Source organism: Notothenia coriiceps, unplaced genomic scaffold (genome assembly GCF_000735185.1).
Source record: "Notothenia coriiceps isolate Sejong01 unplaced genomic scaffold, NC01 NC01_scaffold00011356, whole genome shotgun sequence".
In the NCBI taxonomy this organism is placed as follows: domain Eukaryota; kingdom Metazoa; phylum Chordata; class Actinopteri; order Perciformes; family Nototheniidae; genus Notothenia; species Notothenia coriiceps.
Window position 1 is genome coordinate 77,300 of NW_011344057.1, and position 12,635 is coordinate 89,934.

Below are 12,635 nucleotides of genomic sequence, written 5' to 3' on the forward strand. Positions count from 1 at the left end.
TAGTAGTAGTAGAGTAGAGTAGTAGTAGTAGTAGTAGTGTGTTGTTGTGTGTGTCGTGTCGTGTGTGTGTGTGTGTGTGTGTGTGTGTGTGTGTGTGTGTGTGTGTGTGTGTGTGTGTGTGTGCGTGGTGTGTGCGTGTGTGCGGTGGGGGAGAGGAACTAAGAACAAAGAAAGCTTTCAGCAGATTTTGTTGACTCACCCATCCTTACCGAGAGCCATGCACCCCGAGAAGGAAAGATGCACTCGCTTTTTTTTGTAAAGAGCACAATGAAAAAGTAATGACTATTTTCTTACTATGAATAGGCAAGGAAATAGTTACTTTGGTCGCTTGCAGTGAAGGGACCCTGTGGTATTAGGGTCACAGGATTGGTGACAAGTCTCCAGTAAATGCTCCAGTAATTACCCTAACCCTGTTCCCTTCTGTATTAGCCGTTATTATTTAGTGCAGACATAAGTTAACTCTTCCAGGGTGGGTTAAGCTTTTAAGGAACAAAGAAACTCAACATTTAGAGCACAGCAAAATGTTGATTCCTGTAAAAGTAGTCTCTCTCTCATTACTCTTACTTCTCGATCTTCACATCTATATCTTATCTGTTTGTGATTATTGTTACAGGTTCTCTATTGATCGGACCACAGACCAGGAGATGATCTTTCATATTGATCCTGATTCGGGTGCCATCACACTGGGGAAGGTTTTGGACAGAGAGACCGCAGGCTGGCACAATATCACTGTGAGGGCTGTAGAAACAGGTACACTGCTTCCCTTTTCAGACTGTGTTTATCGCTTGTGTATATTTGTATGCTGCTACGATAAGTGGGATTTTGTTATCTGTTGACATTTTCAACTTGCCCAAGAGTATGAAAGTTAAACGAGAATGCTTAATTAACTCCTAAATGTCAAAACAAAGCCTCAAAGCAATGAACCATCGAGATGCCAACAAAATAAAATGAATGAGATTAACGACTAATTAAATTTCGACATTATGCCGTAATCTGTCACAATCACAGTTAGTTATTTTTGTGATAATAAGGCTGCTACATTAAGTAAACAAGTACGTAACTTAGATAAGGGTCAACTAAAACTGCTCTGATGGAGAACACTTTTATTCGTTCAAGCTTCAGTTTTTTAAATGAGAAGGTTTTGCTCTTATTGGCAAGCTTTGCCGACACTCATAGCCTGCCAGTGATGGAGAATGTGTTTGAGTTGAATTCTCCCAACATTTGTTCACTCCCACCAGTGTGATAATGGGTGACAGACATCCTCAAACTGCTGTGATCATTAGCTACTAAAGCTTTTGGCACATTTTCAGCTGAAAAGTGTTGTGGCTTAGTACGGTAGTAGAACAGCACTTCAATATGCATTAGATTTTGTTGTAAAAAAAAATGTTGATCCAAGAGCAAGATAATGTGATAAAGTGCCATGGGATGAAAATGGATTAATAAATCGTAAAAAATGCCCACACCATTAAATCAAAAATAAAATGTACAATATTAAGTGGAATTAATTTGTGTAAGACCACATTTTACATACTGTAATGTGACAGTCTTCATAAAAAATGTTATTTAACAAGCATTACTAATATACACACTACTTAGCAATTTTCTTTACTTTTGGGTGACAAAAATATATTCACTGTGTGTTCAGCTTCAGAGGCTTATCATATGGAAACACTCATCGTAAGTCCTTAGTGGTAGCCATCAGTGTCATCTTTCTGATAAAACCCCGTCATCATTCTATCACTTGTCTCAGAGCTGACAAACACATGACGGAAAATGAACAAAGAGCTTACATTTTTGTTCATCTCATTGGGTCCTTTTGTAAAAGCAACGGAAATGAAGAATGCAATAAATTGTGGGAGCTAGGAAGTTATTACTATACCATTAGAAGTAAACTTGACAAAAAGGAGGAGGAGGTCTGGTGTTCCCTGCTTTTTCAATCTCATTCAGATGAAGTGATTTTGGGATTGCAGTGAAAGCAGAGGAGATTGCATTCCACATATAACCGGTTACCACCATTGCACACGAGAAAGTAGAAGAAAACAATGCACATAAACAAAGCAGATATTAAAATGTCCTCATGTTTGTTCCTCTCTCATGTTCCCTCAGACTGTGATTACTCCGATAATCAATACAGCCTAAACAGAACGGCAAGCAGTCTCACCCAACACAAACATAAAGACAACATTGGACTTTCTGAGTGTTTTCTTCTTTTTCTGTTTTTTTTGTATGTAATTCCCAGAGCAATTTGGGCTTTTGTGCTCCTCTTCTTTGTGCTTGGCATTATGTCATAGCCACATTTTAATGTTAATTCAACATTTAACACAGCCCTAACCCTCCCAATATCAGAGATAAACACATGCCTGCACTTGATAGATAAAGCCTCTCACATTTCCTTCCAAGAAAACATTCGGACAGATGGAGTCAGTGGTCAACGGCGTCAGAATTCCCATTCAGAACGCTTTTATCACCAGTTAGCTCACAGAGTCCTGAGAGCTGGAGACACGCAGACAGGAGACAGAAAAAAAAAACAAGGACAGGCATAGAAAGCTAAAAGAGACCACAAGAGAGATGGGAATAGATGGGGGGTGGGGCTTTTGAAGGAGCCGACAGAGTGTTTTAAGACAGGACTTCATTTTCTCCATAATGATTTTGTTCCTCTTTTTTTGTTGAGTCCCTCTGCTCATTAAGGCTGGAGAGACACAAGGTCAACTTGTCTGAGGACATTGTTGAAGCTAGAGTTTTGTGGCCCTTAATTATTCCCCCAGTCCATTACTGACCTTTGAACTCTTGTATTGCTACCGTATAAGTATTAGACAAGTGACAACTGCTTTCTGACAATGCGAGAAGTCTGTGCCCGAGGATTAACCCCGGCTGCAAAACTGCGAGAAATATCCTGAATGTCAATTACCCCAGCATGTGCACCAAGTCAAAAATGTTTTAGTTCAAGTGCAAATAAATGCCAACAGCACTGTGATCATACCCCACCATTCACACACCTGCACACCCCGCCTGTCTTCAAATTCACCCAATTAATAGTAGCATCTACTGGCATCTCTTCCTGAAGACATTGTCACAGTAAAGTATGAGGAAACAGCCTTTCATCTGTATAGCACTTGTCTCCCTTCTAAAGAACACAGAACCCCCCCGAGTACAGGAGGAGCATTTAACCGCACTGTCACTATCCGCGGTACTCCTACTTCCTGACAGTCTTCTCTCCATAGAAAAGTATCAGGGTAAGTTAGAGTGACATATAATTTTCGAGAACTGATATCGCCTTTGCAAAACTGCTTTTTTTTTACCCAGACAGGTAGGTGGAAAAAAAGAGCATCACCCGAGGGCAAAAAGATACTGGAGCTAGAAAGTAGCTGGAAAGTCTTTATCTCTTGCGCTGTTGAAGGGAACAGACGTTTTCTACAGCATAACTTTTCTTACCTGCTGTCTGGTAATCAAATGCATGCGGTTTGGTTTTTATACCTTTAGAATGTTATTGTCTCTGACTCCAAATGAATCACACACACACTGAGATAAGTGTCTCTTTTCAATCGCACTTGGAAAATGCTAAAGAAAATTGATCTAAAGAAGAAAGGGAAAAAAACATGTCCTTTATGTGGAGTACAATACTTGGGTCACATTCAAAATGAGATGACATTTTGTAAAGCACAAAACAGGAGGTGCTATTACACTTTTGTAAATGATGCACCACAGAGTGTTTAAAGTGCCCTGCTTGGATGGATGCATTAAATTATTGTAGTGCAAAGCACATCTGTGAACAAGAGTGGGAAGACATAATAATGTGTAATCAGGGACCAGAGGCTGTGACCTGGTGGATGTGTACTGTTAGTCTGTCCTGTTATATAATTACTGAAGTATCCTTTCTGTCGGGGTAGCTGCGCTGAGGGAGGAGATCCTGAATACTTAAACAGTTATTTGATATGTGGTGTTTTCCTAGATTTGAAAGGTTGTCATTCGTATTTGTATTCACCTTTCATAGCAAATACAATATAGTGGCCAGAGAGTTGTATTGATGTGTCTTGTAGAGTAGCAGTCTTAGGTGGGATGAAAATGAAGGGAACCTTTTTTTGCTTCATCATCTCTGCACGATGATTCAAACCTCACTTGTGATCACAATTGCATGATAACTACTAGTTATTATGAAACCTGAAACTGTGCATCTCTCCAGTTAGTCGAAGAGTAAGACTTTCAAGATGATGCGTTTGATTTAAAGGTAGCATGTTCAATTAACCATTTGAATAATAACGTGATGATACAATTACATTTCTGACTATTTAATTTAAAAGAACTTTAGAAAAGGGCTAATGTTGTCGATGTGGTATCTGTCTATCTGCAGTCAGCAGGAAACCAAAGTTTCATGTGACTGGAAGGATATAAAATAGACTAACACCAAAATCTCCCATTTTCTTGAATCTTGAGTAGAAGCATTACACACGTTTTCTAAACTCGGATTGCACCTTTTTGCAAATGCACCACAATCAATGATCAGATGATGGACCCTCTTCTCCAGTCTTCACCAGCAGTGTGTTTTGGCAGAGAGACTGTGAGGTTATGTTTACCGATTTCCTTTTTGGAAATTGAAGCTCTGACAGCAGCATCCAGTTCTATACAAATGATGTTGACAAAAAGGTATTGTATTATATTACACGGGATGTCTCGCCATCAGTAAACCAAGAGTCCACTAACGTATTACTTATCTGGAATGTTTGGATATCTCAGAGGGAGAGATAGCTTTTCATATAGCGTTTTGTGTAACCGTGTTTCAGTTAGTGCAGATGGAAGATCCTATTGGAATTCATTAGAGTTGTTTCAAACCCTAGGTTTTCTGCGGTTATTGATTGCTTTTATTCATTCTTGAAGGGTATTTTGACATGTTACTGAATGACAAGCAGCTGGCACATTACAGAAGAAAAACGTATGCATTTAGAAGCATGTCTGTAATATCCTTGGTGTATTGTATGTGTTCATTCAGAGTTGCTTAACATGCAAAATCTGTATTGAGGTTAAACTTATTTTCCTTTTTTTCAGCTGTATAATGTAATGGACATGTGTGGCTGTCTCTATCTGGATCAGCACCTGAATCAGTTAGCTCGACTGAAAACCATTGTCTGGAAATTGATTAATTATCATCGATTTATTTTTGCGCCATATAATTTAAAGGTCCCATGTCATGCTTTTCTGGTTATTACACGTCCCCTTGTGTGTTATGTAGCTTTTTATGCATGTACTGTAAACGGTCTGCAGAGTCACAAACCCTCAAAGTACACTCTGTAGCGAGTAAAACTCTAACACAGAAAAGACCTGTCTATGCTGCCCCAGAACGCCCCGTTGGAGATTTGTCTTTTTCCATTTTTTCTTCCTGGTCCTAGTGACGTAACGGTCATGACGTAACAAATCAGTGGCGAGCCGTCATCTTTTTAAAAAAAAGATATTTTTGAATATTCTTTTTGTTACATTTTTCATTAGTTTTACCAAAATAACTTGAGTTAGTTGTATTTAAAATAACATTTCAAAATAAATTAATTCTTCGAATCTGCCTGTTCAGTTTCTGTTGGAATGTGAAGGGTTAAATGAAAGAAGCTTTTCTCTGCGAGTTACTATGAAGACAGGAGCTGATTGGTAGTCCAGCTGTATACAGAGGGCCCGCTACAGTAACTCAACGAGAGTAATGTCAAATGACAGTACAATTGACTAATCATGTCTTCCCTCTAAATGGGTGCCGTGACTTTTATACCCTATTTTCCTAGGTACAAAAGTCACGGCTCGCCACGGAGCTCCTCACACACACACACTCACTCAGCCTTATCTTTTCTCAGCCGCGGCTCCATGGATTTCCGCACACACAGACACACACATACACTCACAGCCTGGCTGTGTGTGCTCAGGCTGAGCTCAGGCTGAGTTCCGCGGTGTCTCACTGTCTCGCAGACCCCACGCAGCAACCAGGAAATTACAACAGTAATCCAGCTCACACTGTCCGCTCCTCGAGCCTCAAAGGGCGCAGCAGCGAGCCCCGCAACGTCCCGCCAACACGGCGCCCAGACCCCACTTGGCATTCTCATCTGTTTTTCATTACTGGTTATGGTTGCTAACAAACACCATTGTAACACATAAACACTGATCATAGGCGGCGCGTGAGGCTCAGGTTTGGGAAAGCTAAATAACTTTTTTTAACTGACGCTGCCCGCCTCCGGCGTCTATAGAAGAGAGATCAACTCAGTGACCAATCAGAGCTCAGTGTGCGGGGTTTAAATCTATCAAGTCATATTACAGGATAAAGGAAATACAATTTAAACTGCCGTAGCAGAGAAGACGCCGACGTGTCGCACTTATCATTCATATCACATCATCCATCAGATCACCGATCATATAATATCACAATATTTCCTTACCTGAGTCAGCTGTTATCAGTTATCTGGCCGTGCAACACTCACAGTGTCACATACTGTATGCAGAAGTATTATTTTAAGCAACACATTAAGTTGACGAAACACTCAACTCAAATGTAATGAAAGTCAGATCCACTCGTGTCTTAGACGGGGCAGTGATATCATACACCTGTTACGCTTTCAAACACTCGTTAGTTTATTTATTTTTTAACCAGTTGTTCTGTATTCACCTTGCAGGTGCAGCTATGTGGCTTGTATCCTGGATTATATGTTTAAGTCATGGATGTTTAAAGCTCATATTTGTCTAATATTAGTTTATTTTTCATTAATGAAGTATGACGCTGCGCTGTCAGCAGCCTACTACACTTGTCCCTGTTTGTGATTGGTTAATTGTTTCTAACCCTGCCCCTTTCACGTGAACGCGCTCTCAGCTGGAGAGAGAAACCCTGGCTTGATTTACCGAGTTGATAACCAGCGTCGTAGGACCGCTTAGCGAGATCTCGTTTGTTAGGGTTAGTTAAGATAATTCAAACATATCCAGGGTCTGTTGAACTGGCTTCGTACAGGGCACAGGTGGCTGCATAGCAGCGCTAATGTCAGAGACACAAACATTATATTTGTATTTTACCAGGATGCAGTGACACAAATATTTGGGAAGGCTTAGCCTTCCCTAGCCTACAGTACCCGCCGCCCCTGGGTGGACTCATCAGAACAGAGTGGACGAGCTGACCAATCAGAGCACAGTGGGCTCATAGGGAGGGGGGGGGGGCAGGAGCTCCATCAAGCCGTTTAGGACAGAGAGTGAATGGACATACTATACAAAGATGCTGTATGAGAAACCAATGTTATTTTGGAACATTGAACAATATAAATCTATTCTAGTAGACCTCAACAATGGAATTATGATCAGTAGAAATGGCCATGTCATGGGACCTTTAACCATTTTAGAGACTATTGGCAATTACTCAAAGCATTTACAGCTGACAGTTCTTAAACACACAACATCAGTTATAACTTTAAGTTGTACAATGGTGAGTTTTTGTAATATTGCAACAGTGCAAAAAGAAAAATAACACTAATACTGTGTAGCCTCTGTGCCTACGTTACCAGGCTTCTGGCTCAGTAAAGATTCCAAAAGCAGACACTGTTGTGAATATTTCTTTCCTCAATTTCCCTTCATGACCACAGTGACATTTCAGACCAAACTGTATCCTCCAGAAGAGAAGATGAGCCGTTAGGTCACATGCACATGAGAGTCCTGACACACACACACCCACGCATGCAAGCACACACATGTGCAAAGACATGCACGAACACTCACATCCTCTATCTGTCTTCCCTGAAGTTATGTCAGTGTAATGCAGTGCCTAAGAGATCTACTACACAGTCATTCTTAAAGATTTGCAACAGCTGGTGAGTGCCGCACAGATGCAGAGCATGCCAATAATCTGTTGAAATCCTTTTTTTTTTTTCTGTATCTGAAGACAGATTTAGCACGCCACCAATTGGTCCAGATGAATGAACCTGTCTCAAAAAATAACTGAGATTGGGGTGGGTAGAGGCGGGGCTTTCTCATATTGTTTCATCTGTTTTCAATTCTGGGAATTCAAATATAAAATGTGTTACATCTGATGATTGTTGGTTTTTATTCTGGCACAGAGGGGACAGCAGCATAATGTGAAGATAAAATTAGAGGAAGAAGAGAGGAAATATCTAGTGCTGCTTTTCTGCCAGAGCAGCAAGAACATAAATGCACAGTCAATTAAAACCCTGCATTGATGTGAGGATTATGCGTTTGGTTGAGACCGGAATTTTCATGAGCTTATGTGCCACTGTTGGACAGAACTATGTGATGAGAAAGAGGGAGAGAGCTTCAGAATTTGCCCGCAAAAGTAGGATAATTATCGCTTTGCCCCGCTGTCCTGTACATTTTTCTTATCTAACCTGAATGTTAGCTTTCCTGCTCATATACCTAATAAACTAACAGCTACAATGCCTCTGAGTTTACCCACAGGAATCAATTCCTGTGGTTTTGTTTTCAGCCTTAAGTCTACCCTTGACATTATCTTCTGACAAATTGCTGGAGCCAGAAAAATCCAAATGGTGACTACATAGAGGAAATTGGGTGAAACTGAGGTGGGGCGTGAAGCAGCAATTACCACGGCTCAGTGTGGAAGAGATTTATCAATTAAATCAAACACGCCTCCAAACATGTCACCCTTTAAGCCCTAATGTCTTCTTTACGGAACAATAATTTTAAAAACAGCTGTGAGGACACAAATTAGAGAATTGAGAACAAAGGGAATACATCGACTTTGTAAGGACAAGTTTAGCACATCTGTCTTTTGTCAAGGTCATTGGAAGACCCAGCGGCAATTATGAGAAACAACAACATATAAATCATTTATAAAGTTACCAATTTGTACTTTTTTTCTAATCAACTTCAGCAAACATTTAAACAATACATGTATTTTTATTGTTAAAACTTATTCAAGTGTTGTCTATTGAAATTGTTCATTTTACGTTTGCAAAACCAGAAATACTGTATAATGTTTCTGTATATTAGTTGTTATATTGAGTTTACCCTTAATTCTGCAAAAGATTACTCTAAATTTGAATTGGTAGTTGAATTTCCAAAAGTGTTCCGTGCCTGTGTAATAGGGAAAGAAAATCTAGAATGACGCATGATGTTTTGTATACAAACTTGCCGTCTTAAATTTTGGTTTGCAAATTTAGTTTAAGCTTTCTGAGGTTAAAATTGTAGCAAATACTGAGTAGAACATCTTGGTTCAAAGTAATATTGATGTTTTCAAAGGTAGTTGGGTTTAGGACCCTGCCAGCTCACATACTTTTGTGAGATTTTGTTTTTATTTAATTTGTTACTTTATTTGCAATGTTTATCGAGTAAATATAACAACTAAGCATTGATTCAAATTGAAAAAGGATTCGCTGGATCACCTTACATAGTTGGTTGAATGAGAGATTTCACCTAATTTGCACCAAACTTGATTACAACTATATGAATTAATTCGCTTTAGCTCATTTTACTGCAAGGATTTATGTGTTTTTTCAGCCGTGGGTAATTGTCAGTGGCTGCTGTTATATTTTCTGTAGGGTGCATGAACTTGGTCCCGACAGCTGTGTATACTGATTTATTCATAAGCTATGTATTCTAATTCAGTAAGGTATCCAAATCTCTCATTTAGCACTGAGTTAATGTTCTCTCCTTATCTCACCTCTCACGTACACACACTGAAGCTCACACACACCTAGGTCCCCTCCTGTAGTACAGCTATATGGTGTTTTATAAGTAAAAGGAAAACTCCATCAGATATTATCATATGATTACAAATGGGAATTAAGATTCAATGAGAAGTGGAGCTAATGTAAAGTAGGTTTTGATTGTACTAATTATATAATCCTCTCTACTCCCACGTTTACAATCTGGCTCATTAAGAACATTCTCTCGAGTGCATTAAAGTGATATTCCTTTTGTTTTATCTAGTTGAAAATGGCATGAGAAATAAAATTGTAGCACTACATTTGCAATTTTGTCAAAAGCGTTTATTTGTCATTATCACCATGCTGAGGTGTGGCTCTTTAACTGAGACTATTAAACAGCTATATATACTGTAGTGTCATTATCAGATAGTGAGGACCTAGAGACAAACATGGGATCTCTGGTTCCATTTCCATGTCGCTCGATGGTGCCACAAAGTGTTTTTCAGGTAATGGGTGCAATTTGGCGAGGCATTAGATTAAAACCCTTCAGCACTTAGCCACAATTCCAAACCAAATGTCTGCTTTCTTGTGGGAAATTGCATCCATCTCAGTGTTGTTTCAGTCATACTGAAGGCAGACAAGAATAGTATTAAGGGTCTTGTCCATGGACTTCTACACCTCTACAGTGGTCTCTACCAGCACATAGCAGCAGCTAAGAAACAATTCTGCCACAGCTCTTGACGATATTAAAACATGTCTAGGCAGATGTTGTTGATCTATTTCCTTTTCATCTCTTCTGTAGAAAACCACACCATGGCGTCTCACTCAGCAGTGAGTATTCGGATTCTGGATGTAAATGACAATCCTCCTGAACTGGCCACACCGTACGAAGCCTCCATATGTGAAGATGCCAAACCAGGACAGGTGAGTTTCCCTAATTTAGAATTTGTACATGTCATATTAAGATGTGAATTAGTACAAGTTGGAATGATGTAGAAAAAATGCAATAATCATGGAAGTTAAAATACACAGAGAAATTATTCTTCAGTCATATTCTTAGCCCTTCTTGATTCCAAAAAAACACATGTTGTCATAAGGCTGATTCATCTCAAGTTAAATTATTAGCCTGCTTTGTCATTTATCATTTGTGAATGATTGGGAATTTGTAGTATCTTCCTGCAATCTGCATTATTCTTGATTTAGACATTAATGTGTCCCAGATGTCACGACACCATGACAGAACATGTAAGTGAAACATCTATTCTGTGCGGTGTGATATATTGCCAGATACTTATGTGCTATAATTCATGAGGATTTGTGAAAAGACTGAAGAGTTAACAAAGATTTCAATGATGTGTGACAAACGAAACAATAAAATTGGGTCTGAGCTTATTTAACATACAAATGGAAACATAAATAAATGTGTTCTCATTCAAATGTAAAAACCATAAACTAGTAAAAGGCAGAACTGCCAGAAAGAAAAGTTTGAAGATAACAAGTCAGTAATAATGGCAGAATATACCTATCTGACAGTATCACAAGTTTAAATTGTGATATCTTTGCCATCGCATTGATACAGCATATAACTGCTACCTTTCCATACTTCTCTTCCGTGATCTATCTGACACTTTGTACTGAAGGAAATGAAAAACTCAGCTTTTGAGCAAAGGTATAATTTGCCGTAGAGTGTCAGAAAGAGAGGCAGAAACAAACTTCCTGTTTACAAAAAATATATGAATTTGCTCTTTCTTTTTCATGCTGAATGCAGAATAAAAGTCACGAGGATTAATATTTCTCATATTTCAGTATTGGAGTTCTGATCTAAGTCAGCACTGTTGTAATGTAAAAACTAAATCGAATTGACTTGGGAAATTCACATTTTATAGATTCAGAAATGGTATGACTATTATCTCTGCCAGAAAAACATTTTGTCATGCTTTTTAACACGCTCTTTTTAATCTGCAGTCGATCATTCTTTAATTTGTCACGAAAGCTACAGTTAAACACATGCAATCTGCTTATGGTGTTTCTCTGCTGATCTTTTTAAAACCATTTGTTACGACTGAGTAAACGGGTTTGAACTCAAATGCACGACTCACAAAGGATTAAACAAAAAAGGGTTTATTCAAACCAAAGCTCAACTACAACGGTGCAAAACCCAAAATCACTCTTAATGAGGAAAAACAGTAACACAACAAAATCACTCTTAACGAGGAAAAACACTGGGAGCATAAATGACAAATGATACTAAAACAAGACGTGGCTCGAAGCTCTGCTTGGGAGTATTCCTGGCAAGATAACGCTGGTTGTTTGTCACAAAGAACGAAGCGAACTGGCACAGGACAAAGGGAGACGAGGACAATAAATACACCAGGTAATGGGGAAGAGGTGGAAACAATCAGGGGCGGGGTCAACAATCACAGGAGTGGGAGACACACTGGGGGTCCTTCTCACTTCGGTTAAATGGATTCCTTGCGTCCCTCACTTGCGTCGTTTCCCTGCGTCTAGTCCCTCCCACCAGGGAAGCATGGAGAGATGCAAGGAAACCACGAGAAGCAGGGAAATGAGTTTCAAGAGCAATGGGACGTCCTTTCCTCCGGAGCGTCACGTGAAGCGACGTCCGTTTGTGATGACGCTGCACAGCTGTTCGTCTGACAGCAGCCAGCTCTGTCCCCGTTATTTCCACAAACACCCCCGCCTCTGTTAGTACACATTTACTGACACAAACATTTGTATCATCTGTTGTAGACCCAAATAAATTAAAAAATTTAAAAACTCATTCTCAAAAAAGATAAACGCCATTCTTAAAATGTATAAACGAACAATAGTTTGATTAATATGGATTAGAGTGCACAATATAAAAAGATTGAGAGAAGAAAAAGAGATATGTTATCTATCAAAACCCAGTTAGATTAACATTCATTGGATTGCACACTTTGTTTGTTTGTTTGTTTGGATATGTAGCAAATTAACATTTTAAATAGCACTTAATGACTGACTGAATGGAAATGA

At 39.2% G+C, this 12,635-nt stretch overlaps 1 protein-coding gene across 1 annotated transcript in view; it reads left to right on the forward strand.

Annotated features, from left to right (window-relative positions):
• The window catches only part of cdh22 (cadherin 22), a 68,039-nt gene that overhangs the window by 33,586 nt on the left and 21,818 nt on the right, over positions 1 to 12,635 (forward strand). The window contains exons 7-8 of the mRNA XM_010772564.1: positions 614 to 750; positions 10,426 to 10,547. Of these exons, the coding sequence (XP_010770866.1) occupies positions 614 to 750; positions 10,426 to 10,547 (259 nt within the window). The remainder of the gene's footprint in view (positions 1 to 613; positions 751 to 10,425; positions 10,548 to 12,635) is intronic.